Genomic DNA, 27,289 nt, shown 5'->3' with positions numbered 1-27,289 from the left:
AACTCCGTTATTTCATTTTACAGATTGAAATTCTGCCTCTCTACAAATGGCGGCGCGGGTTTGACGGCTTCCACTGCGGATAGCAACTAAACCCGCGCCTGCGCATTAACCGCGTCCGAGTGCCCGATACAAGATGGCGGAGTCGGTGGGGAGGGAGAGGCGGAGGCGGGTCCGAACCGAATAGCGCAAAGCCTATTGAGGACTCCAAACAAACCTCTCCAAGGTAAGGGATTCAGCCATTGAAGAGCAGCGCTAGACCTGTAGGCGTGTGGCGGAATGCACGGGGCACACAACTGTCCCAGCGGTTGCTGCAAACGTGCCGAATGCACGAAATAAACAGACATTATAATGCGCAGTGAGCGCGGCGACACCATACTAGAGCGCGCGCCATCTTGTCGACCGTTTCCACGAAGAAAAATGCGCGCCTAAAATTTGTGGCTGAAACAGTCGAAGATTGACTGGGTTTAAACTCAATAAATGAGCACTTTGACACACTAGGGTGATGGCCATGTCTGTCCTGGTCCTTTCTGTGCCCAAATGAAGCCAGAAGCTCCGCCATTTGGTGTTATTTTACCCGCTCTCGCAGCACATCGGACGTGCGCTGCCGTAGCTCTTTGTTGGCTGTTTTTCTCCTCCTCCTTCGGGTTTGTTTTCGGGCGGCTCGATCTGGGGTGGGCGGCGTAGAAGCGCATGCGTGTCCTTCTTTCGCTCATTTGCGCTCTTATTAACCGAGATATACGCAGTAAACACATTTGTCTTGAGCAGATTCATGATGTATACTTCGATAACTAGCTTTTGTAAACACAACATCAATGGTGATTATGTGGTACAGTCGTTTTACTTCGTGATGCCATCTCTACTGTAGTGTTCGCATCATAATAACGTACTTTTTATATTGGGAAACTGTTATATGTGTTTGATTTATTACCAAGATAAAGGCAGTAAATAGATTTGTCTTGAGCAGATACACGATGTATGCTTCGATAGCTAGCTTTAGTAAACATAACATCAATGGTGATTATGTGGTAACGTTCAGTTTTGCTAGCCCATGCCATCTCTACTGAAGTGTTCGCGCTGTATTACTTTTGTAGTGATTATTTGTGGGAATTTGTTTTGTTTTCTGACACATCGGTAAATTACTTGATATTATTATTTAAACCGACGAAAACTCTGGGCAGACCAATACATAATGCAATCCCTTTACATTTACTGAGGTAGGCTAATACCATGGTAAACCTAGAAGATGCTCATATTTTATATGCAAAAATGTAAATACTGGGTTCTTGTGCACAAGTTTGAGTAAAATGTTAATATTTTATGTTAGCTTGTTAGCACTGATATATTAAAATTGAGTTGTTTTTTTTTTCAGAAAATGTCTGTTGTTTTCATTTGTTGTCATTGAAAATCTGGCTTATTTTGTCCAATATTGATTTCTTAACTCTTCTGAAATTATATAATTGTAATTTTTTTCAATTTGAAATTTTAAAGAGGTTATCAGACCTTAAGAATAAAGCAGACATTTAAATTTTGCTTTCACTCATACCTAGAAAATCTGGTACATCCTGAAAAACTGGTATAAAGTGTGTAATTTCTACATGTTCATGTTTCTGTATGAATACTACTGTTCCAGTTCCTAGCAACATCAATTTATTTACTTTTACGTATGTTGTGTAGGATTGCCAAGCAGTTTATGAATGATGTTTTTGTGTTTTTAGTTATTTCTAGGTTTTATGAAGCACTTTTGTGCTCTGTTAGTAAATGTGCAGCTAATGTGTTTCACTTTCATTACTATGTTTAAGTTTCATTATTATCATCATAAGTTTTCCTTTCACTTTCACCTAAGCAGAATAAAATACATCACTCACCCTAGATTATTTTCTCCATTCACATGTTTTTTCTCTTCTGGTTCTTAATATTTGTGTGACCACAGCTAAATTATTCTTCTGTAATTTATCAAACTTGATCTGACTTGTACTGTTTCTATTTGGTGCAGTCATGTCTGTTTTATCAAACGCTTTTGGGGTCTGTTTGTAAATGTATTAAAATGAGATCCAAAGTTTCACTTTCATTTTTATGATTGTTTCATTCATTTCCTTTGAGTTCGAGAACACAAGATACATATTTCTGTCATGCTGTAATAAAGGACAGTTAAAAAATATTCTTCCATTCATGGCGAACTTTCAAAAAACTCTTTTCTTACCTAACAGTGTAAAATATTTGTGTGACCAGAGCTAAATCATCCCTTCTTGATTAATAAAGTTGAATTAAACCAACTTGTACTGTATTTTATTATTGTTTCTTTTTTTTTTTTTTTTGAGGGGTCAAGCAACCCAAATATGTTAAAATCATATCAGTAACTTTTATTTGACTTTTTTGCCCTGTTTACTCTGACTGCTAGTTTGCATATACATGGAGTTTCTCAGACCATAAACACAACATTTAGAGTTAATATAACCTTGGTAAACTGTACTATCATTTAGTCAAAACTAGAGCTGTACGATAATATATGCAACTTATTTGTGCATTAAATTTTTAACCACATTTGACCAATCGGATGAGGTCGTACCTTATTTTATATATATATATATATATATATATATATATATATATATATATATATATATATATATATATATATATATATATATAACCCAGCCTTCCTATTATGTGCTGTTCTGCTATTGGCTAGAGTGTCCCAAAGGTAAACATTGCGTTGGAAGTAAATAGTAATGGTAGAAGCCGAGACAAGAAAGGAAAATCACAACAGCCAATAAGAATAAAAATATCTGCTGCAGTTTGCTTTCAGTAATAGTGTTTTAAAGTTTAAATGTTTGCACCTTGACAGTTGTTTTTAGCTGGAATTGGATTAAATGAAATCTATTTCTTGTTTTTTAAAGGCTGAACAATACAAAAATAAACTGACAATGCGATATTTAGTTTTTCTGTGATGTACATTGCGATATGAATACAATTTCAACAGGTGTTTGATTAACTGAATTTTGAAAGAACTCGTGATTTAGGGGAGTGTACCTGCATAAAATATAGTAAACAAATTAGTTACAAGCATAGGTAAATGCAACTGCGCAAAATATACAAATAAAAAATAGTGCTTTAGGATCTTCTATGAAGTCTAAAAAATACTCGTGCACATAAATTGAATAATTTAATGTAAAACAGCAATGAATAATCTTGACAATAAACTTATACAAATAATATTCTAGCCACAATAGTTATCATTTATTGTGCCTGAATGGTTTAAATTTGCTTAACAGTACAGTAAAAAAGTAAACTTGGCAATAGGTCCACAATATTCTGAACTCTAGTGCGTGGTCAACTATAATCCCAACTGGACATTGCTGATTCTGCGATGCGAATATTGCACATTTGCATTGTGCTTGCACTACTTACTAAAGTAAACTGCTAATTGTTGGTTTATTTACAGTGTATGATAGTGAAAACCAACAATAATCCAGCAAAGTAACAAAATTAACCCTAACCAAAAGCAAAAGAACAAATAAACAGCAAATTCTGCTAACAAATATAGATATATAAAAATGTGTGTGTGTGTGTGTGTGTGTGTGTGTGTGTGTGTGTGTGTGTGTGTGTGTGTGTGTGTGTGTGGTTTTTTTAAACTGAGGTGACGTGAAAAAATTGTTGATCCATTTAAGCTGAAGTGAGAAACTGCAATCTTTATATGTTTATATCAGGTTTTTATATCTTAAACGCAAATTTTGTCACTGCTTTGAGGCACACTAGCTTATAGATAGTTAAAGTCAGAATTATTAGCCCCCCTTTCAGTTTTTTTTCTTTTTTAAATATTTAGCAAATGATGTTTAACAGAGCAAAGACATTTTCACAGTATGTCTGACAATATTTTTTCTTCTAGAGTAAGTCTATTTGTTTTATTTTGGCTAGAATAAAAGCAGTTTGATTTTTTTTTTTTTTTTTAAAGCCATTTTAAGGACAAAATTATTATCCTCTTTAGGCAATTTTTTGACTGTACAGAACAACCCATCATTATAAAATAACTTGCCTAATCACCCTAACCTGCCTAGTTAACCTAATTAGCCTAGTTAAGCCTTTAAATGTCACTTTAAGCTGTTCAAAAGTGTCTTGAAAAATATCTAGTCAAACATAGATAGATCTTTTTTTTAAAATGATCCATGTTATTTACTGTCATCATTAGAAATGAGTTATTAAAACTTATGTTAAGAAATGTGTTGAAGAAATCTTCACTCTATTAAACAGAAATAAAAAAAATAAATAAATAAACAGAGAGGCTAATAATTCTGACTTCGTGTGTGTGTGTGTGTGTGTGTGTGTGTGTATATGTGTATGTATTTATATATATATATATATATATATATATATATATATATATATATATATATATATATATATATATATATATATATATAATTTTTTTTTTTTTTAACACGCACACACACACACACACACACACACATATAAAAAAAAAAACTACACTTAAGTGTACACAGACTAGTCACGAGGTCTCTCATGGTACCACAGTAGCTCACTCGTTCACCAGGTTAACTTCTTGAGGGAGATCTTAAATCACAAAGAATATTATTGCTATATTAAACAACATCACATATTTTCCTAGTATCAAGAAGGCATTTGAAAAGGAAACGCATGTGCCCTTATATGTATATGGTGTTTTTGTATATTTTTTATTTGCGTTTTGTTCTCTTAATTTGTACTAAAATTGTTTGTATTTATTGTACATCTACATTCCTTTTGTAGTGTTTGTTGTTATTTGTATGCACCCAGAGTCTTAGACAGGTGTGGGCAAACTTGATCCTTGAGGGCCAGTGTCCTGCATAGTTTAGCTCCAACCCTATTCAAACAGACCTCCCTAGAGTTCAAGTGATCTTGAAGACACTGATTGGTTTGTTCAGGTGTGTTTGACTAGTGTTACAACAAAACTCTGCAGGAACACCGGCCCTCGAGGATCAAGTTTGCCCATCCCTGGTTTAGGAGTACTGTAATTTCAATTCTCTGTACTTATATACAGTGGCAGATTTGACAATAAAACTGACTTTGACTTCTGCTTCAGACAGGACAAATGAGGAGCTATGACGAGTGAAAACCACACAACAATTAAGGCAGACTCGGCATTGGTCATGTCGCCCACCGGGTCCACGTCACAGGCGGCTCCGTTCTCACCCTCGACCAGCAAACCCATCCAAGAGCTGCCAGGTCTGTGAAAAATGATCAGTGGGATCTTTATTTCGTCATTTGGTCTGCACTGGTCTGAATTTTAGTTTCGCTTCCAGATGAGCTGATCCAGGCTGGATGGTCAAAATGTTGGAGTAAAAGGGAGAACCGGCCGTATTACTTCAATCGATTCACTAACCAGTCGCTGTGGGAGATGCCTGTCCTGGGACAGCATGATGTCATTGTAAGTACAGGCGACAATTATAATTTAATCATGCAAACGCGATTAAAGTCTGTGAAATCAGAACTTACAATGTTGAGTTTGCTAGAGCACATTGTTATTCTTTTGGTGAACAATTAATTATTCTGTTTTGTTAATCTTCAATCTAATTTTGAGCATTTGCTTGTACGTTTTGGAGTGGCGGTCCTCCTCTGATGTCAGTTTGACACTTCAGCTAGTATTTTCCTAGCCACGCCCCTCTTACTGTTAATTTGATATGAAGAAATGATACACTAAAAGCAAGCCCCTCCCCCTACTCAATATTCAGTTTCAGTCAGAAGTACATCAACATGCTGAAATAAATGTCTCAGCAGCTTTTGCTTCACAGAGACTTTAAGCAAAGCTGTAAATATCATGCACATTATATCACAGACTTATGTGCTTTTACCATTTTTATTATAAAAAAATATCTTTATTCTTTATTTCAGTTTGAAGAATCTTATTTAATTTCAATTGCTTTGTTTTCTGGTTGTTTGTATTGATGTAACTTGATTTACTGCCCTTTGTTTTGCCATCAAGCCTTCAATGCTGACTTGGCATTAAAATAAACAGTTAAAGGGATAGTTCACTCTAATTAAAATTTACTTACCCTTAAGTGTTTCCAAATCTTTGAGTTTTTTTTTTTATTCTGTTGAACACTAAAGAAAATATTTTGAAGAATGCTGAAAACCTGCAACCACTGGCTAATACTATGGAAGTCAATGGTTAAAGCTTTCTAGCACGCTTGTATAAGAATATCTTCTTTTGTGTTGAACAGAAGAAAGAAACTCAGAACTGTCTATTTAGCATAATTATTTATTAATTTAGTTTCTTAATTATTAGTTGTATTTGGAAAAAAATATGTATATAGTTTTTTTATTTCATGTTTTTTTTATTACTAAAATAAGTTTTTACTAGTTTTTCATGAACAGTAACAACACTCCTGTGTTTGTTTTTTATTTTTTCAGTCAGATCCTCTGGGATTGAATGCAGCTCCAGCCTCTGGTGAGGCGAATGCTGATGCAGGTCTGGGAAACGGGCAGCGTAAAAGACATCCATCAGAGGATGCTTCTCAAGCAGGCCCTAACAGCTTCAAGAGGCCAAAGGTCAGTGTCCTTCAAAATAGCAGAAATAAATATGAAGTACCATGCCTATTTGATATTAAACCCTTGTACTGTTGGTGATGTTTTCATCCAATCTTACATCTTAATTTGGCCACAACTTTCTCTGTGTTTTAAGCAAATGGAATGATTTTAGGTGACCAACCTTATTTTGACACGTATTTTGGAAAAATGCTTCGAAGATTAAAAAACTGGGCGAATTTACAATTCTTTCATTATGTTGGTGGCTGTTTTCAATAAATGTCTTTATAATGGAAGTGAATGGGGCAAAAACAACCCCAAACATAACGAAAGGGTAGTTGATTTAAGGGTTAAAAGAACATAGTGTAGTGAACAATGTTTCTGAATTCGTTTTGATTTCAGGTTGAGATTCCAGCCACTCCAACAACTCCCACTGTCCCCATTTCTCCCAGTACACCAGGAGTAAAACCTTGGGTTAACACCACCACAGATGAGAAACAAGGCCAGGCCAGTACGCCTGCACCTGCACCGTACCGGCCCTCTGTGTGAGTATAGACTCCGTTTGTTCCTATACAGTGGGTTACATCCCACGTAGCACTTGATTAGGTTGCATTCCTGATTCTAGACTTTTTTTTAAAGACATGTTAAAGTTGTTGTCATTTCTATCAGACTCTGTTCGATAATAGAGTGTCTGAGAAAAACAGTGTTGTAGTTCACTGTCTACAGTTAAATAAGATGGTTTCATCCTTAAGTTACACAATGTTGATGCTATTTTGTAAGACTAATGTGCAAAAAGAAATGATAAACATAATTTCACAGTTTTGTTTTCAATTAGTGAGTCAGGATATTACTAACACATTAGCAGTGAATTACTGGTACAAGCTATATATATATATATATATATATATATATATATATATATATATTTATTTATATTTATATATATATATATATATATATATATATATATATATATATATATATATATATATATATATAAATATATATATATATATATATTGTTAATCCTTTATTATATATATATATATATATATATATATATATATATATATATATATATATATATATATATWTATATATATATATATATATATATATATATATAAATATATATATATATATATATATATATATATATATATATATATATATATATATATAAAAATATATATATATATATATATATATATATATATATATATATATATATATATTGTTAATCCTTTATTCTATCAGTAGCCGCAGTTTCTATGTTTCGTTAATAGTTCAGTTTTGGTATTGTGTATCCCGCTTTTTTCATAGTTTTTGGATTACAGTGGTCCCTTCTTATTTGCAAGAGTTACGTTTCTAAAAATAATCAATACGTGAAATTCACAAAGTAGTCTGATTTGTTTTTTTGCAGAGATGTGTAATAGGGTATATGTTTCTTCTAGTGTTTCTTCCCATACTGATAAACTTCCGGTGAACGGTTAATGTGAATTTTTTCCATTATATACGGTTCCTTTTACAGCATTGATGTTGTAATGTCATTAAAATAGAATTAGTTAAATAGACTTGTCAGGCCAATCAGGATATATGCTGGAGTAAAATAAATGTTCATATTTTAAAGACATGGTGGGGAAAATGTCATTTAATGCAGTGCTTCTTGTACAATCTGATATTAGAAATCACTCAGCCAGTGGAGATCGCTGATTTTTTTAAAGAAAACAGACCTTAAACGCACCGATTTTACAATGGTATACAGTTCACCGGAAACATTTTACCCAGGTTACTGTCAAATTAAAAGTCCTTTAGCATACTTCCGCATATGCCCTATTAGCTGCCCTTACCATGAAAAATATTTTGTTAAAAAGTGTGAAAGTTCGAACACCATTAGACAAACAGGACAGTACTGTGATGCACATTTTTAAAAAGGTACCACCAAGAAGAATCTTAAATTATTTATCAAAAATTGAACTAAAAAAATCTGAAAATCATGTTTAACTTTGAATATATTTTTATGTGAATTTTATTTATTTATATCCTATATATTTGTCTAAGTAACTTTTTATTGTAATACGAAATTGTTTTTATCATGTAATATATATTTTTTTAATTTTAATGTTTGTTTTTTTTTAATTATATGTTCCATTTTGCCATGTAATAGCCATAAGTTGCTCACGTGGCCATAAATACATAATAAAATTATGCAAAGCGTGCAGAAAGTCTTTAAATTCGTCAGTAACCTGGGTCAAACACTTCCAATGAACTGTGTGCAGTTACGAAATCGTCACGTTTAATATCTGTTTTCTTTAAAAAATTACGATTTCCACTGCGTAAATGATATACACTTTAAAGTGAGTCAAGAAGCACTGCATTAAATTACATTTTCCATGTCTTTAAAATATTTAAATTTATTTTACTTCAGTCTCTCTAATGGCATTTCTGTGCTAGCCTGCTGATCCTGACGGGCTTGCGTGTAAATGGCTTTTCATCTTGGTTTACGCTTCAACAACTAATTGAATGCTGAAATCTATTTAACTGATTATATTTTAATCACATTACAACATCGATGCTGTAAAAGGAACCGTATAAAATTGGAAAGTCACATTAACCCTTCACCTGAAGTTTATCGGTATGGGAAGAAATACTAGTTCTGCATATAACCTATTGCAGGGATGTCAAACTCAATTCAAAAATCCTGCTTCAACACACTTACTGCTAGGTTTCAAACAAAGACTCAATTAGATTGATCAGGTGTGTTTTAATTAGGGTTGGAACTAAACTGTGCGAGACTGCGGCCCTCCAGGAATTGGGTTTGACAGCCCTGCCCCATTGGGTCAGTTTAAAAAAGAAAGAAAGAATTATTGTCTCTCATTTGTGTAAATGTACAAGTCTGACGACCATGTGAACAGATGACTTATGGAGTCAATGCATAGAAACGTATAGAAAACAATCTGAATCTTCCGTTTTCAGTCCCACATGCATAGTAAGTTTAGTATGATGTTAAAAATAACTAAGGGAGGAAAATTATCATTGTTGTCTCACTAGAAAACATTGTGGCTTATCAAACACAGCCTGGTTCTTGCATATTAATCATGCCAGAGCAACATCAGGCTTGATGACATAGCAGCTCATCATGTCTGGATGCAGTGAAAAGTGTGACCTAAAGCACACGCAAATCTTGAAGGTTTGCCCCTTGAGTCATGCAAAAGGCTGTTTGGTGTTGTGATAGGCCTATTTTCACCAGGGGTTTACACTTGTGTGGATTTACATAAGAATGAGGAAACATTTGTGTCTGAGGCTCACTCTATGCCCTTGTGAACAGATGGCTTATCGAGTCATTGCATAGTAAGATATATAGAAAATAATCTGCATCTCCCGTCTTCAAAATAAGAGTCCTACAGATATATAGTAAGTAATATGAACTTAAAAATAACTAAGGGAGGAAAATGATCATTGTTGTCTCACTAGGAAACAGTGTGGCTTATCAAACGCAGCCTGGTAATTGCATATTAATCATCCCAGAGCAACATCAATCTGATCTTGGTGACACTGCAGCTCCAGATCATGTAAAAAGTGTGACCTAAAGCAAATGCAAATCTTGAGGGTGTGCCCCGTTAGTCATGCAAAAGGATGTTTTGTGTTGTGATAGGCCTATTCATCACCAGGGTTTTACACTTGTGTGGATTTACATTAGAATGAGGAAACGTTTGTGTCTGTGGCCCATTTCCATTAACTGATTTCTTGTTATTCGACTATGACTTGGTGTACTAGGTAGTTTTTATAAGGCACCTGTAAGCTCTGTAGCCATGACACAACTCTGTGCTATGACGTGTCTGAACTGGCCTTTATCTTTCAGAGTGTACTGGGACCTGGACATTCAGACCAACGCTGTGATTCGAGAGCGAGCCCCAGCGGACCACCTTCCTCCACATCCTGAGATCGAGTTGCAGAGAGCTCAACTCACCACCAAACTCCGGCAGCACTACCATGAGCTGTGCTCTCAGCGGGAGGGTATGTGCTCCGCATGCTGCTTTCACGATTTACCACTGTCGCTTCATTTTAGCGCTGTGATTTGTGGAGACACTGCAAAATTGACCTGTAATAGAGTGAAAGTTCAGGCCCATACTATGGAATAAAATCGCTGTTATAAATATTTTGTGCGTAAATAATATTCTCGCATCTGTAATTATAAAATCGTAAAGGAAAACGGAACATACTTGTAATTTTACGAGGGTATAATTCCAAAATCTGCGATTAGAACAGACACAGATACAACATTTTCTTGGTCTGTTTGTTTATGACTGATAAATTTACAATTGGTGTACTGTACAAACAGAAATACAGTCGGGCCGAGGATAGTGAGCAGAATGTAAGTTAACTTTACAGGTAGCGAGCGCAGAATTTCTCAGTGAATCACTTAACAGTGTTTAACTATAACATGACATCTGTTAATGTTTCTGTTTTATGTGAGTCCCACAGAAGCATAGAGACTCCCGGAACTTCCGGGAAACTTGGGATGTCTAAATATCACGTTTAATAACTATAGTTAGATGAGATCCAGCGGTACATATATATATATATATATATATATATATATATATATATATATATATATATATATATATATATATATATATATATATATATATATATATATATATATATATATATGGCACATCATTCATAAACACACACACATGTTAATTATTAGTAATTCTGTAATTTGTCTGGCTGTATTTAGGCATCGAGCCCCCACGGGAATCCTTCAACCGCTGGCTTCTGGAGAGGAAAGTAGTGGATAAAGGTCTGGATCCTCTCCTGCCCAGTGAATGTGACCCAGTCATCTCTCCGTCCATGTTTAGAGAGATCATGAATGATATCCCCATCAGGTAGTCTACCATCAAATGTTTAAATCAGTTACTTTATTAAAACAAGTTTTTGATCAAATATTCCAATATTGATTACATTTTTCCCCTTCGATTTTTAGGCTCTCTCGCATCAAATATAAAGAAGAGGCCAGAAAACTCCTGTTCAAATATGCAGAGGCGGCCAAGAAAATGATCGACTCCAGGTAAATGTTCTCATCGCTTTACTAGGCATGGGAAGATAAGGCATGGGACGTTTCTAGGTTTACTGCGGTTTGGAGTCAGGTTTTAAAACTGCAAAAATTTTCTGTTGTACTGTTCCTGCGGTATATGTACATTTTTAGTAGTTTTTTACAACAATTTTATTTAGTTTTTTAGAGCAACAATATATTAAATTATAGTCTTTTAGGGCAAGAAATCTGTCCCTTTTTTTTTTTTTGACCGATCGGGCCAGTGGTTCAGATTTTTACTTGCCTTGCCCAAGTTTTCACTGGCCCCACGAAAAATAAAGTTAATAGCTATTTCTTAGTCACATATTTTAAATAATGTGTCAAAAGCCAAACATAACTGTATATATACACTTTATTCAGCATAACTTTTTTAAATACAACTGACATTTAAAAAATTACAATTTTGATGTATCTAAATTTGTGTGTGTATTTATATATTATAAGCGAACATGTGCAAACGTTGGCTAGAATTATGCATTATAGGCTTAAATTATGTTGAGAAATAACAGATGAAGCGAGACTGTAGTCAGATCATCAAGCAGATCAATGTTGATATTTCTGTCGAGGTGTTGTGTAACAATATGACTAATACAACATAGTATAAGATAAAAAAGGGAAAAATTAGCAGATGGTATCTTCAGTCAATTTTCCTAACGGATAAACCGCACTCTGTAATGTTTCAGCATGTTTTCACTTTTGTATTCAGCATGAAATGCACATTTACCGGTAGGAATGACGTCCCGCCCTACTCTTATTTCTCTCTTCATATAGCCGTATATGACTATTACATATCCTTAATACACTGTGATATAGCCTGGTTTGTTAGTTCGTTGGATCGTTTTGCTTTCTCACTACAATCGATCCACTTTAGATCTGCTTCAATCTAGCCGAGACCACTTCATTCAGGCAATCTCAGACCGAGTGTTTTGTCGTGGATCTAATTGCGATTGCGGGATTCACATATGCCAAACCAACTGTGCTAACTGGGCAAACCATACAGGTTCCCAAACAAACATCTATGTGTGAAAGCACCCTGTATTTACACGTTATGGATTAAAAATCGTAGCCTAATTAAACTTTAGTGACAAGGCAGCACTGGCCCAATCAGGTCAGTAACGATCCTATCTCTGGTCCCAAGAGTCTCGCACACTGGCCCCAGGCCATCAGGCAGTCCTTATTGTCGTGCTCTGTGCTATCTTCATTAGTTTCAAGGATTTAGTTGAATTATTTAGCCTGTTTACAGTTCCAAAATATTTAAAATGTTTCTTAAAATAAAATATATTGTGGTCTAAAGGGGAAAAAGCTGTTGTAGATTACCCAGATATTAATAAAGAAGATATTTTACAGCAGTAATATCAATACTGTGAAACCGTGATATTTCTGTCCAAGGTTTTCATACTGTATCTTATTCTGGCCCATGCCTAACGCTTACTGTGGTTTTGGGTTGAACATGAGCATTGCGTTTGAAAGTCTATTTCACGTTCACACAGAAATGCAACTCCGGAGAGTCGAAAGGTGGTGAAGTGGAACGTAGAGGACACGATGAACTGGCTGAGACGAGACCATTCTGCCAGCAAGGAGGACTACATGGTACACTCTCAGTCTTTTAACTACATGCCAGACTACATTTTAAAAACGACATGGTACACTTTCAGTTTTAGGCTGAACTGCCTACATGGAACGCATTAGAAGATTAACACGTGTGATTTTTTTTTCCTCAGGATCGACTTGAGCATTTACGGAAGCAGTGCGGCCCTCATGTGGCATCGGTGGCAAAGGACTCTGTCGAAGGCATCTGTTCAAAAATCTATCACATTTCTGCAGAATATGTGCGCAGGATTCGACAAGCTCACCTCACTCTACTGAAAGAGTGCAACATTTCTGGTAGGAGGAATATAAATGGGAAGGATAATTATTTAGAATTTGTGTTTTCATAGGTCTCAAACTCAATTCCTGGAGGGCCGCAGCTCTGCACAGTTTTACTCCAACACTAATCAGACACACCTCGAATCAGAGACTACTCTTAAACACCTCTATTGGATCAGCTATGTTAGATTATTGTTGGAGCAAAACTGTGCAGAGCTGTGGCCCTCCAGGAATTGAGTGTGAAACTTATGTCTTAAAGCCTAAACAAATTGTAAACTTAAAAATAAAATAAAGTTTCTTAAATTTACTGAAGTATTGTGTTCTGGGTTTTAAATAATTTAAAAAAGCATCTTTTACACCTGTAGATTGATTGTTTTGTTCCGAAACGGGGATTTAAAATGTTACAGTGTTGCTTTTTTGTGCTTGGTGCGGTTCAATTTCACATGGCAAAGTTTCTAAACCGGCCAAAATTATTAAAACAAGTCACATGCAAGTAAACTCTCATCACATTGGTCAGAGTTTGGTGTATTTTCTGGGATTTCTCTCAGCTGCCGTACATTATTATTTGAATTTATGATGAAGAGAAACGTATTATAAGTGAAAAGGACCACTTTAATTTCGAATAGTGACATCCACAGACATAGTCATCACCAAATATAAATCAGAGGTAAGACTTTCTTATACAGAGATTCATTTCATTTGTTAAGGGTTATAATATATATCTATTCTGTATCAGAAGTCGCATTAACCAAAAAGTTATTGGTATTATTTTGGCATTATTTTTTTTAGTAGTACAGTTAGACTTTCATGTTCGACAGGAAATGCACTTTAATAAAACACTGTGATATAGACTGGTTTGTTGGATTGTATTGCTTTCTCACTTATGCTGCGTTCACACCAGACGTGGAAAGCGTGGATAAATCGCGCTATTCGCAAGTAAATAGCCGCGTGAACATTTGAGTTTACTCGCTTCTATCAAGTGTCAAACCCCGCTTCAATCGCGCGTCAAATCCGCTTCATTCATGCGTCAAATTCACTTAAGAACAGACGCGGATTCGCGTGATGGACAGGGCGTCTGTCTGCCTGGTGACTCTGGCTTCATAACTAAATGGCTAACATGGATTTTATTGAGAAAATATCTGTTTATGTGCTTTTATGAAGGCTGAAAAACAGCGTTGATATGTTTAGGGCTGTGTCTAAATCCAGTAGATCATTTCAGAGGTGCATCCAGCTCTGTGAGCTCAAACTCCTCCAGAAACTTAACCTGGCTGACGGAGGCTTTCAGCTGTGCTTCTGACTGAGCCAAGCCCAGTTTGATTACCTTTTTGTACGTCACAATCACGCCCTCATAAGAGCAAGCTCCTGATTGATTAATGTGGCGAAATGTCTGCTGAAGTGACATGAAGACTTGATGAAGACTTTCAAACTCAAGCAATTCACTCAAATGGCTCAATTCGTGCCGCGTCATTCGCGCAGATTGCACCACAGGATGTCTATTCGCGCGTTTGCATTGACTTAACATGTAAATCACTCGTGCTTGATGCGCGTTCGGCGACTGGTGTGAACGCAGCATTACAACCAAACCACAGAGTTTGTTTCATCCAAGCTGAGATTGCGATGTTCACATATGCCCAAATGAATCGAGCTAAGGAGACAAATGTGCCAGGTTCTGAAACAAACGTCTAGATGTTAAAGCTTCCTTAGTTTTCCTATAAACCCATGATGCTTGACTTACACCAGCAAGTTAAGTCAATGGCAAGTCATTGGACAATAGTGGCTATAATATAAGGCTAATAATATTGATCTTAGCAGTTTTTAGCAGCAATGTATATTATAATAATTATTATTATTATTATTTTTCATATTGTTTTATTATTGTTGATATAATATGAAATTTATTTTAAAAATTACACATTTCAGAGAGGGGCTTGTTATGTGGTCTTTAACTGTACAGTATGTGCCATGTAATACACTCTGAATTCTTCTTCCTCTTCAAAGTGGACGGCACAGAGTCAGCGGAGGTCCAGGACCGCTTGGTTTATTGTTATCCTGTGAGACTGTCCATCCCAGCTCCTCCTCAAACTCGTGTTGAGCTGCACTTTGAGAACGACATCGCTTGTCTTCGGTTTAAAGGAGAAATGGTGAAGGTCAGCCGCGGTCATTTCAACAAACTGGTGCGTACACGCTGACAGTAACTTGTTCTAATGAATTGACAGTAATGTTGTTCAACCAAAATTATAATTTACTCAGCAGTTAATCCTCCTCAAGTGTTTCCAAACCTTTCTATTTTTTGATGAACACAAAAGAAGATATTTCGAAGAATGTTGGAAACCATTGACTTCCATAGTAGGAAAAACAAGTAGTATGGAAGTCAGTGGTTACAGTTTTTTAGCTTCCAAATACCTTCTTATGTGTTCAACAGAGGAAAGAAACTTGAGACTTTAGGAGCAGAAATATACACTGCCTTGGGTTACTTTGTAATTAGTTTCATCTCTTTCTCAGGAACTTCTCTATCGATACAGCTGTATTGACGACCCAAGGTTTGAAAAGTTCCTTTCACGCGTGTGGTGCCTTATCAAAAGATACCAGGTAGGATGCTAATTTACTAACAGTCTTTGGTGTTATTAATTTACTGTACTTTAAATGTAGTGTAATTGAATTATTTTTCTGCTTAAAGTAAGGGATTACTTAACATTGTTAAGTTCTGTTCATATGTTCAGCACTTCTGTGTAAATCAATTCAGAAAAGCAGAGGAACTGTATATTTGTTATATAAATGCATTTTACAGAATGATGACATTTTCACCTAAAGAAGGTTACATTTATCAAGATGCTTGAATATGGTTAAGAAAAAGTGAAGTTAGTGGGTAAAAATATGTAGTATAAAGTAAGAGAAGTAGACTTATTATGGGGGGGGGGGGATTATGGATGGATAGATAGATAGATAGATAGTAATTCTGAAATTTTGCTTAATATACTGCTTTTGTCAAACAATAGCACATGCTAAAGAAACAATACAATGAGTAAAAGATTTGCCAATATACGACATGTACAAAACATGTTGACAATATGAATTTTTTATCATACATGTGATGTTTAACATTTTTAAAGTTCTATTAAATAAAAAATATTAGATAAAACTAGGATGTCCTGTTTTTCTAGTGTCCGTTGAGTATTGAGTCAAGAAGTTAAATTATTGAAAAAGTTATTTACTTTTCAGACAAAGTAATTGTAAAATAATTTTGAATGCAACATTATTAGTTAATTTTCCTTGGGCTTAGTCCCTTTATTTATCAGCGGTCGCCACAGCGGAATGAACTGCTAACTTATCCCGCACGTTTTACGCAGTGGATTAATTAATTTTGAGGTAATTAAAAAATATGTAGCTTATACTTGCATACTGTTCATATATTCAGCACTTCTGTGTAAATAGAAATGCCAACTGGCTCAGCTGGGACTGGGCTGCAACCAGCAACCTTCTTGCTGTGAGGTCATAGTGCTAACCACTGAGCCACCTTGTCGCTCCACAAACAATGCACATTTTACCAATATTTCAGAAAAGTCCACTGAGTATGACTTTTTAAAACGATTAAATGTATGTGAAATGTAAAGTACAGTATGGACTTTCATGGAGCTACATATTCTGGGGTATGAATTAAATATAATAGCGCTTTAAAAAGGCCTTGAAACCAGAATGTTTTGAAAGTAACTTACCCAGCACTGTTTACCAGCATTCATGGCCATCAGGAGACCATGGGCAGTGTTAACTTGTGTCTTATTGTGAATCGCAGGTAATGTTTGGCTCTGGTGTGAACGAGGGGTCTGGTCTACAGGGGTCTCTTCCTGTTCCCGTCTTTGAGGCGCTCAATAAACAGTTCGGAGTGACGTTCGAGTGTTTCGCTTCTCCTCTAAACTGCTATTTTAAGCAGTTCTGCTCGGCTTTTCCAGACATTGATGGCTTCTTTGGCTCTCGAGGGTATGTAAACGTTCCAACATTTTTCAAATTATCTTCTTTTTTGTTCAACAGAAGAAAGAAATTCGAACAGGTTTGTGACAAGTGCAGGGAGAGTAAATGATGACATCATTGTTGATTTATTTTTTGTGAACTGTCCCTTTAAAATGACGGTGACATTTTTTATAGTGATTGTATAACTATGAACGTGTCTCAATCAGCTCCCTTGTTCAGTAGTCAGTGCATTCATTAGGGCACTAAAACATCATCAATGCAGACTATGCACCCTTAATAAAAGTTTGTTACAATATAAGCAGTTTCTAACACATCTCCTTTATTACTAGACCACCATGGCCTTTCACAACAACAACTTTAGAGGTGACTTTTCACATAACACAAAATAAACCGTTTTTTTCTCCATATGTTAAACACTAACTAACCACTTAAATCATAAATAGGGCCAGACAGAATCTGCAGACGTTTTTTTGCTATTTCTGCAGAAAATTTTGGTAAAAATCTGCAGATTTTTGCACAATTATTTAGGAAGTATCACAACTAAAACCTTAATATGTCAAATAAACAATAATGTCTTTTTAACTTGTTTAAAATGCAAATCCAGTTAGATCCACTTCTAAACAAAGCAAGTCTCATATAAAATATCTACTAAAAGACAGAAAATATTACTGTACAAACTGTATTGTACATAAATTATATGAACATTTTCATATTACTCAATAATATTACTGTAATTATTTTAAAAACGGAGTAAATATAGATTTACTCAAGTAAATAAACAGAACTAATGATGGGCTAAAAATCTGCCGAAATCTGCGTAATTCTGCGTGCGCAGGTTCCGTGTGGGCCTAATCTTAACCAAAAACGTAACAGTTAGGTAGAGCGAAACATCCAGGGTGTCCGCGGGGTTGTAAAAGGTAATAATTAAATGTGCCAAAATTAAGGCATTAAAAAGTAATAAACGTCGTCTGACGGGGTATTATATTTTCAAGTCCAATATTTTTAGATAAATTTTCGATTTGTGTTTAGTGCAGATCTTTATTCTAAATTTGCATGGATTTATGTATATGTTGAGAGTAGGACCTGCGCCCTCATGTGAGGTATTGTTCTAATGGTGCTGAAATAAACCGGGTACCCGGCTGGCTTGCTGCCAACCAGAAACACGAGCTGCTTTCGTTCATTAATTAATTGAAAACATGGGGAAAAAAAAAAAAAAAGACCTCTGGCTGAAGTACAGACAGGAAATGTGGGGAGCAGAGATATGGGAAGGATCGGCAAAGGACCTTGAGCCGGGAATCAAACTCAGGTCGCCAAGAGCACCTTGGTGCTATGTGTCGACGTACTAACCACTAGGCTATTGGCGCCGACATTAAATTCAACTTAAGAAGTTCTGTATGTACCCTTACATCACAGCAACCAAATTATCAAACATAACTACAAACGAAGAGACGTTTTTCAAAAAAAAAATTATTATTTATTGGTAATTATAAACGAAGATAAGCTAGACAGGCTAAAAAACAATCGAGCAAACATTACAATGGTTTAATGGTTAATGTTATTTAGCTATAATTACTTAGCTACAGTGTACTTTTAATAACATCGTAAAAATTAACATATGAAATATGTTCTGTTTGTAAATTCCGGTTTGGATGTTTGGACGTTCTCATGTCACACTCAGTGCCCCCAATGTGCTGAACCGAGCTAATCAGTGGGCAGAATTCATGCACAAGAACTATTGATTTACTATCTCGATAGCTAGGGAGCTGATTGAGATTAACGCTACATATTGCCATCACTTCCTCATTTCCTGTCCTCACAGGCCATTTCTCAGCTTTTCTCTCCAGCCAGTGGCTCTTTCGAGGCGAACCCTCCTTTCTGTGAGGAGCTCATGGATGCCATGGTGACACACTTTGAGTGTTGTAACTCTTCATTTTGATCAAACCGAAGTGAGCTCAAACATGCAAGGGAGATATTTATGGTTAACAGGAACTCAGGGTGCATACATGCATGTCAACAGAAGGTTACAGAAATACATTTAAATAAGTGGAACAATAACAGTTATACAGTTGGTGTTAGAATTATTAGCCCCCTAAATAACCCCCCCCCCCCCCACCCCCAATTTTGTTTAACAGAGAGCAGATTTTTTTTTTCAGCACATTTCAAATCATAATAGTTTATATAAATAATATATTAATAATATATATATATATATATATAAATAATAGTTTATATTAATAATAGGCCCACACGGAATCAGCCATGCGCCAGATTTTTAAGCCATCATTAATTCTGTTTATTTACTTGAGTAAATGTGTAAATCAGAATTTATTCAGTTTTCATTCAGTAATTTATTTACTTTTTTATTTCATATATTAAGGTTTTAGTTATGATACTCCGCTGGATACTAATAATTTAGGATAAAATAATTCAGCAGAAATCCGCAGATGTTTACCAAAATCCTCAGCAGAAATAGCAAAAAACGTCCGCAGATTCCGTCTGGCCCTGGTGATTAGGCAAGGTTATTGTATAACGATGGTTTGTTCTGTAGACTATCGAAAACAAATATAGCTTAAAGGGGCTAATAATATTTACCTTAAAATGGTTGTTAAAAAATTAAAAACTGCTTTTATCCTAGCTGAAAAAATGCAATATACAATACTTTATTTAGAAGAAAAAATATCATCAGACTGTGAAAATTTCCTTGCTCTGTTAAACAGCATTTGGGAAATAAGAAATATAAAAAAAACGAGAAATAAAAAAATCAAAGGGGGGCTAATAATACTGACTTCAACTGTATATACATTAGGGATGTGCGGAGCAGCCGGTATTTGTATTTGTATTTGTTGAGAGGGGGAAAGTATTTGTATTTGTATTCGAGTAAAATTCAAAATGGCGCAAAAATATATATTTTTTCTATTACACTTTTAATTTACGTTATAGTGAAAGTATTGTTTAATTATACCCATTATATAAATTATAGATATGCAATATTGGCTGTTGTTTTTGAACATGTGATAAGAAATGTCATTGAAAAGAAAATAACATAGAAGCCATTATCTCATCCATGGTTAAACCAACAACTAATAAAACACCATTGTGAATATTATGAACCCCACCACCACCGTTCTTGTTGAAGGACACTGAATAGACAGAATAAAAACAAATAATACTTCAAAAAACTGTTCTTCTTCTGAAAGAACTTTTTTCCAATGGACAGAATTTCCAAAAACTAAAATTAACTAAATAAATCTAAATAAAACCCTGCCTGGGAGATCTGGCAGAACAAAAGTATTCTATATAATACTAAAAGATACAGGCCTGATATTATCATCTGCCAGCCACAAAAAGACACCAAAGTTTGTTTGTTTGTTTATTTATTTAGAGATATCTGCAAATATTTTTTCAATGGAAGTCAATGGAGGAATATGACTAGTCAGTCATAATATATTTGCAGATATTTCCAATCTGAATTATAATTATGACAAGTCAAAATATAATTAGAGATATCTCTAAATATATTTATGGATAGTCTGAACAAGGTTTAAATGCTAAAACGGCTTGCCATACGCACAGTGGCACAGTGGAGATTTCTCTAGTTATATCGTTTCAGTGGTTGTTATGCAGTGACATGCAGTCAAATATTTCACCAAAACAGTCCTTAGGATGCGGTGACACGCAGTCAGATATTTTACCGGACAGATCCGCCACTTTTGGCGCGCATAAACAATCATAAAGCTCTCGTGCTGCAGGAATGAGGAGGTCTGCTGAAGGCGCGCAGCTGACGTGCAGTGAGGGGTTTGCGTCTTTAATAAACTACGGCAGTTTGCGATCACTGAACAGTAAGTATGATTAATAAATCCATATGAAACAGTCCCTTAAAAGTCACGTCTCGCTTTCAGTTTCGGGCTTTGGCGCGTTTTGCACTGAGCGTGTCTCTCTCTCTCTCTCTCTCTCTCTCTCTCTCCCTCTCTCTCTCTCTCTCTCTCTCTCTCTCTCTCTCTCTCTCTCTCTCTCTCTCTCTCTCTCTCTCTCTCTCTCTCTCTCTCTCTCTCTCTCTCTCTCTCTCTCTCTCTCTCTCTCTCTCTCTCTCTCTCTCTCTCTCTCTCTCTCTCTCTCTCTCTCTCACTCACTCACGTCACTCACTCACTCACTCACTCACTCACTCACTCACTCACTCACGCGGGCATGCACTGTGGTCTCATGAGGAAACGCTGCTTTTTGATATAGTGTTTTTCTTGCTCGCGAATACAAATAATTTTTCAAGTATTTGTTTGAATCAAGTATTCGTAAAAACACGCTATTCGTGCCTTTCCGAATACCGTATTCGGGTTCGGCTCCACCCTTAATATACATATATGCATACATTGGGGGAAATAAGCATTGAACACGTCACCATTTTTCTCAGAAAACATATTTCTAAAGGTGCCGTTGACTTGAAATTTTCACCAGATGTTGATAACCAAAGAAATCGATATGTGCAAACAAAACAAAACTAATTAGTTTACAAATGAAGTAGTGTAATAAACTGAAATGACACAGGGAAAAAGTATTAAACACATGAAGAAAGGGAAGTGTAGTTCGGCAGTGAAAGCCCAGAAAGCAGCTGCAATCCCTCAGTAGCTCTTCAGCAACCCTCTGCCCTTCCTCAGTGTAAATGAAAATCAGCTGCTTCAGTCCAAAATCTACACTAGCAGGAGGATGAAGATGAAACCAGGGTGGACATTTCAGCAAGACAATGATCCAAAACACAGCCAAGGAGACTCTCCGATGCTTTCAGAGAAAGAAAATCAAGCTGTAGAATGGCCCAGCCAATCACCTGATTTAAATCCAATAGAAAATACAAAATAAAGCTCAGATTCGATAGAAGAGACTCACTGAACTAGCAAGATTTTGACACTGTTGAAGTCTGTAAAAACCCACACCTGAACAATTCATTCATTCTACATATGAGAGGCATCTTAAAGCTGCCATCACCAAAAAAGCCGTTTATATAAAGTATTGAATAAGTTTCAATAGTTCACTGCTTTCTCCTTTTGTCATTCCCTTGTTATTGCAAACAACTCATTACTCAGATTTTTTATTTTCTATTTTGTTTGTATTGTTTGGATTTTTACCAAAATCTGGTTCAGTTCCATGTCAACAGCTCCTGTAGAACCATTATTCCCAGAAAAAAACATGACGTGTACCCCCCCCCCCACACACTTTTTATATATGCGTTGTAATAATACATTATTATTGTTATTATATTATAATATTTTTATTATATTATCGTTGTGCTGGAGTTATTCATACTATTTTACTAGATATTTGATAATAATATACAGCTTAAAGTGACATTTAAAAGCTTAACTAGGTTAATTAGGCAAGTTAGGGTAATTCGGCAATTCATTGTATAAGAATGTTTTGTTCTGTGGCTATTTGGAAAAAAAAAATTGCTTAAGGGAGCTAATAATATTAAACTTGCTTTTATTTTAGCCGAAGTAAAACAAATAAGACTTTCTCCAAAAAGGAAAAATAATTCAGTGAAAAATTCCTTGCTCCATTAAATATCACTTAAGAAATATCTGAAAAATTCACAGTCATAAATGTTTGACTACAACTGTATATAAAACACACACGCAAATATTTTGTCAAAACAAACTTTTATTTTGGATGCGATTAACTGTAATCACTGACTTTGTTTCTCCATCAGGATCTCCTGGGCCGCTCCAGTGAGCCTCTGTCCTTCATCATCTTTGTGCCGGAGTGGCGTGACCCGCCGACTCCTGCTCTGACGCGGATGGAGGCCAGTCGCTTCCGCAGGCACCAGATGACAGTTCCCGCCTTCGAGCACGAGTACCGCAGCGGCTCTCAGCATATCTGCAAAAGGTCAGACATTTGCTGCTGTTTCCTCGTTTTTAGAGTTTTAGTTCCTTGTTTGCGGCACGAAATGGTTGGAAGCTAGCTGAAATAAAACAAACAAGACTTAATGCAGAGGAAAAAATATTGTAGGAAATACTGTGAAAAAATTCCTTGCTCTGTCATTTGGGGGGGAAAATCATAAGAGCGTGAGTCATTCTGACTTTAACTGTACATTTGTCAAAATTGTATATTATTTTTTAATTATTTTATCATCTGTGGCTTAGTATAGTCACTGTCTTTCTGTATTCCTCTGTATACCTGTAAATAAAGCTCTTTCTGATTCTGATCTTTTTGTCCACACTAGAGAAGAGATTTACTACAAGGCCATCCACGGGACGGCTGTCATTTTCCTCCAAAACAATGCTGGCTTTGCCAAATGGGAGCCCACAACGGAGAGAATCCAGGAGCTCCTGGCAGCATACAAAGTGTCCGGGCGTTCGCTGCCCTCACCCGGTCCATCTTCCACTAATACAGGAGAAAAAGACTCCAAACCAGCCCCGGAGCGCACAGCTCCTAGTCAAGACAACAGCAGTCCTGTGGACAAGACTGCACAGGACACAACAAACACTTAGACCGCAGCGCTGGCCGTGTGGACACCTGTATGTATGTATGTTGATCAGAAGAGTCTATATGATTGTATGAGAGGTTTATTATTGCGCTGTTGGGTTTTGACGGGCATGTAAATGTTCACGCAAAAAAGACGATAGAAAGAAAGACCCATATTTGTTTACTTTCTTCCGCCTCTATTATTTAATATTATTTGTCTTAGGTTGTATTGAGTATCATAATTTTTGGGTTTTATATTCGTGTATATTGATGGTTTGGTCACCTTTTTAGTTTTGTATCCGTCATATATATATATATATATATATATATATATATATATATATATATATATATATATATATATATATATATATATATATATATATATATATATATATATATATATGATTCTCTCTATTTTTTGTTGGCCTTTTTAAGGGTGCTTCTCGCTGAAACTTGTCCTGTTTCACATTAATATCAAAAGAAAAAGATTTAGCTTGAAGAAAATCTGATTTTTTTTTGCTATTACACTTTGTTTTCAATAATTAAGCAAGTTTAGCATTTATTTATTGTTATTCCCATTCTTGGTGGTCAACCATTTAGATTTTCTTATACAGAAATTTACTGTATTACTGTTAAAATCAGCTTAAAGGAGAAACGAAGCACTCAGTCAAGTTTGCCTTATTTTCTACATTGGATTCCGCTTTAATGAAAATATAATAAACAAACTCGATTAACGTAACCATTCAGAAGAAAACGGCATGTTTTACTATAGATTTTAGACCTAGGGCGCCGCCATCTTGGAATGTCGCTGTGTCTGACGTCACGGGGTTGGTTCAGTTCCCTCAGCTGAACAGATACAATAGACGAAGACTGAACAGCCCAATTTAACCCAATGTGGGAAGTTGTGGACGTGCAGCTGGTGCAAATACCAGCATCACATGTGTGTCTAATATAAAAGTATAGTAATTTATTCTATTTTCCCCTTTTAATTACTGATCATATGATGCGCTTTGATTCACTCTCTGTATTACGCTGCCTGACTGCCTGTCTTGGTTTCAACCATGGTAGTAACGGACTGAACAAAAAAAACGGACAGCCTATTATAACCCAATGCGTGAAGTTGTGGACATACATACCAGAGCTGATGCAAATACAAGCATTTGAGTGTCTTAAGTTGTGTATTTTTCTTTTGTTAATACGTTTCGTTTGATGCGCTGTGGTCCACTCTCTAACGCTGCTCCAGCTCTGCCTGATGAGGGGATTTACATTCAGATAATGCAATGATTAAAATGTTACATGACTTCACGCTTTACTAAGTCAAGACATTAAGTCAAGACATATTCCCTCTTCAAGTCGATCAACTCGATCTCTCAACATGTATGAAAGATAAAAACCTGCCATAAGAAACACTGTGCCCATCTTGGTTTGGTTTGAACACGAAAAGAGGTGAGGGGCTGCAGTAATGAAAAGTGATGGTACCCGCCCCCATCACGTCAGTAATGATTCACGCTGACTGTCTGTATGGGTTTCAACCATGGTTTCAACAAGGTCCGCTACTGACAAAATGGGGGCAGGTACTTTCACTTTTCACTACTACAGCCTCTCACCTCTTTTCCTGTTCAAACCAGATCTGCGCTGTGTTTCTTATTGCAGGTTTTTAATCCTTCATATGGAAAGGAACCAACCCCGTGACGTCAGACACAGCAACATTCAAAGATGGTGGCTCCCTAGGTCTACAATCTGTAGTAAAACATGCCTTTTTCTGCTAAATGGTCACATTTATCGAGTTTAATATATTTTTATTAAAGTGGAATCCAATGTACAAAATAAGGTAAACATGACTTAGTGCTTCATTTCCCCTTTAAAGAACACAATGCAATGAAGGTAGTTTTAATTAAACAGTAATGGATTTTATTTTGCATTGCCCAAATGCAAATCAACAACAAAATATTATTTTCCTAAATTTGCATAATCATTTCGGTTGATTCGAAACATGACAAGCTTCAGTGTCGTTCGCTCTTTAACTTTGTGCTTTTCTCACTGGCAGGACAATGACGCTGTCAGAGTTGATGCACGGATGCTTGTATATTCTTCTTTTAGATGTCAGAAGATGATCAGCGATCAGGCAGCTATGTTTAACAGCCTTCATCATGACATGCATTAGCGCTTCTCGAAGCATTAGTTATTTCGTGTTTTTTTTTTTTTTTTCTGAGGTCACGTTTGATTTCTTCATGACAAAATATATACTATATGTACCAACAAAAAGGTCAGTAAACAAGCAGAAGAATACATATTTATAATCTATTTTACACCCGGTCATCCGTCTGCAATGAAACCCAGTCCTTTTGTTTCCTAAAATATTGTACAGAAGACAATAGCAGATCTAAGAAAAAAAAATGTTAAGGATTTTGCATCTTCTTTTCTGTACAGTACAAGCCTGTGTGAACCTTTAGTCCTAATGTGGCATTCTGGGTCACATCAACTGTAGCATTGATATCTAGCAGAAGTGGAAAAAATGAACGTCAATTTCTTATTAGTTATGATATGAAAGCATTAGTTGTGATGTTTTATGGACCGATCTCCTAAATATGCCGAACGCCGCTCGTTTTTGTTTTCTCCAGTGAGTCTACCTCCTTGTTTCAAGTGTTTTACAATTGAGAACGAAAACATTTTGAAGCAAATGAGTGGCTTTAGAAACCACATTGGCGTCCGTTTTATTAGAATCTATTGCCTTGATTTCACCGTTTCGTGTATGTGAAAAGTGCTTTAAAAGATGACTTTTTTTATCGTAATCATTGAAATTTGTTTACATAATATTGAGTTTAAATAATGTCACTGGGCAGCGTTTTGAATGTACATTTTAAAAAAGGAAAATAGATCGAATTTGGACTTTAATTGTTGCAATTATTAACACTACAATTGTTTTCGTTCTTTAGTTTGTTTGTTTTTGCCATGCTTATATGCATGTAGAAATTCATATACTGTCATTAAACCCAATTACTTCCATCTGTATGTAATCATAGGTTTGCTTTGTTGATTTTTATCCACTGGACTAGGCAGCCAAACATAGGAAATGGCTTTTATATTGAGTTTAAAAGCATTCCAGTGGTTATGTAACCCAGTTTGCCATTTAAAAAAAAAATCCAACTCTTGGTTTGAGCATTGGGCACTTGTTGGATTTCCTAATCCCAGAGTGGATCACCAGCAAAACTGTAGATGTTGTACAGAACATGGATATGAAGTTTGTTGTTTTCCTACACGGCTGTCGCGAGTTTATTCTAAAGAAGAAGAAAAACCTAAAACAAAAGATGTCTTTTTCAGCGTTTTATTTTTTAATTTAACTCTTGGGTTCTGAATAACTGTTTAAAATGATAGGATTTATGAAAA

The 27,289-nt window shown here is 35.6% G+C and overlaps 1 protein-coding gene across 4 annotated transcripts; it reads left to right on the top strand.

The window, feature by feature from the left end:
* Positions 1-16: 16 nt before the first annotated feature.
* Positions 17-27,173, top strand: pcif1 (phosphorylated CTD interacting factor 1). Of its 4 annotated transcripts, none has more exon segments than NM_001423772.1 (17): positions 17-223; positions 5,078-5,220; positions 5,298-5,422; positions 6,406-6,543; positions 6,922-7,064; positions 10,382-10,536; positions 11,267-11,414; positions 11,513-11,596; positions 13,111-13,210; positions 13,342-13,504; positions 15,485-15,660; positions 15,989-16,075; positions 17,277-17,461; positions 19,272-19,291; positions 19,294-19,365; positions 23,143-23,320; positions 23,658-24,203. In NM_001423772.1, coding segments are annotated over 16 exon segments (2,166 nt in total). In that variant the 5' UTR covers positions 17-223; positions 5,078-5,096; the 3' UTR covers positions 23,926-24,203.
* Positions 27,174-27,289: the final 116 nt, after the last annotated feature.

Source organism: Danio rerio, chromosome 6, assembly GCF_049306965.1.
Source record: "Danio rerio strain Tuebingen ecotype United States chromosome 6, GRCz12tu, whole genome shotgun sequence".
Classification (NCBI taxonomy): domain Eukaryota; kingdom Metazoa; phylum Chordata; class Actinopteri; order Cypriniformes; family Danionidae; genus Danio; species Danio rerio.
This window is presented reverse-complemented; position numbering and strand designations above follow the sequence as displayed.

Excerpts from the sequence above, each read along its gene's own strand:
- pcif1 (XM_073952991.1), top strand. The coding sequence starts at position 5,097 with ATGACGAGTGAAAACCACACAACAATTAAGGCAGACTCGGCATTGGTC. Across the intron at positions 5,423-6,405 it reads TGGGACAGCATGATGTCATT|TCAGATCCTCTGGGATTGAA; the intron begins GTAAGTACAGGC and ends TTATTTTTTCAG. Across the intron at positions 7,065-10,381 it reads GCACCGTACCGGCCCTCTGT|AGTGTACTGGGACCTGGACA; the intron begins GTGAGTATAGAC and ends TTTATCTTTCAG.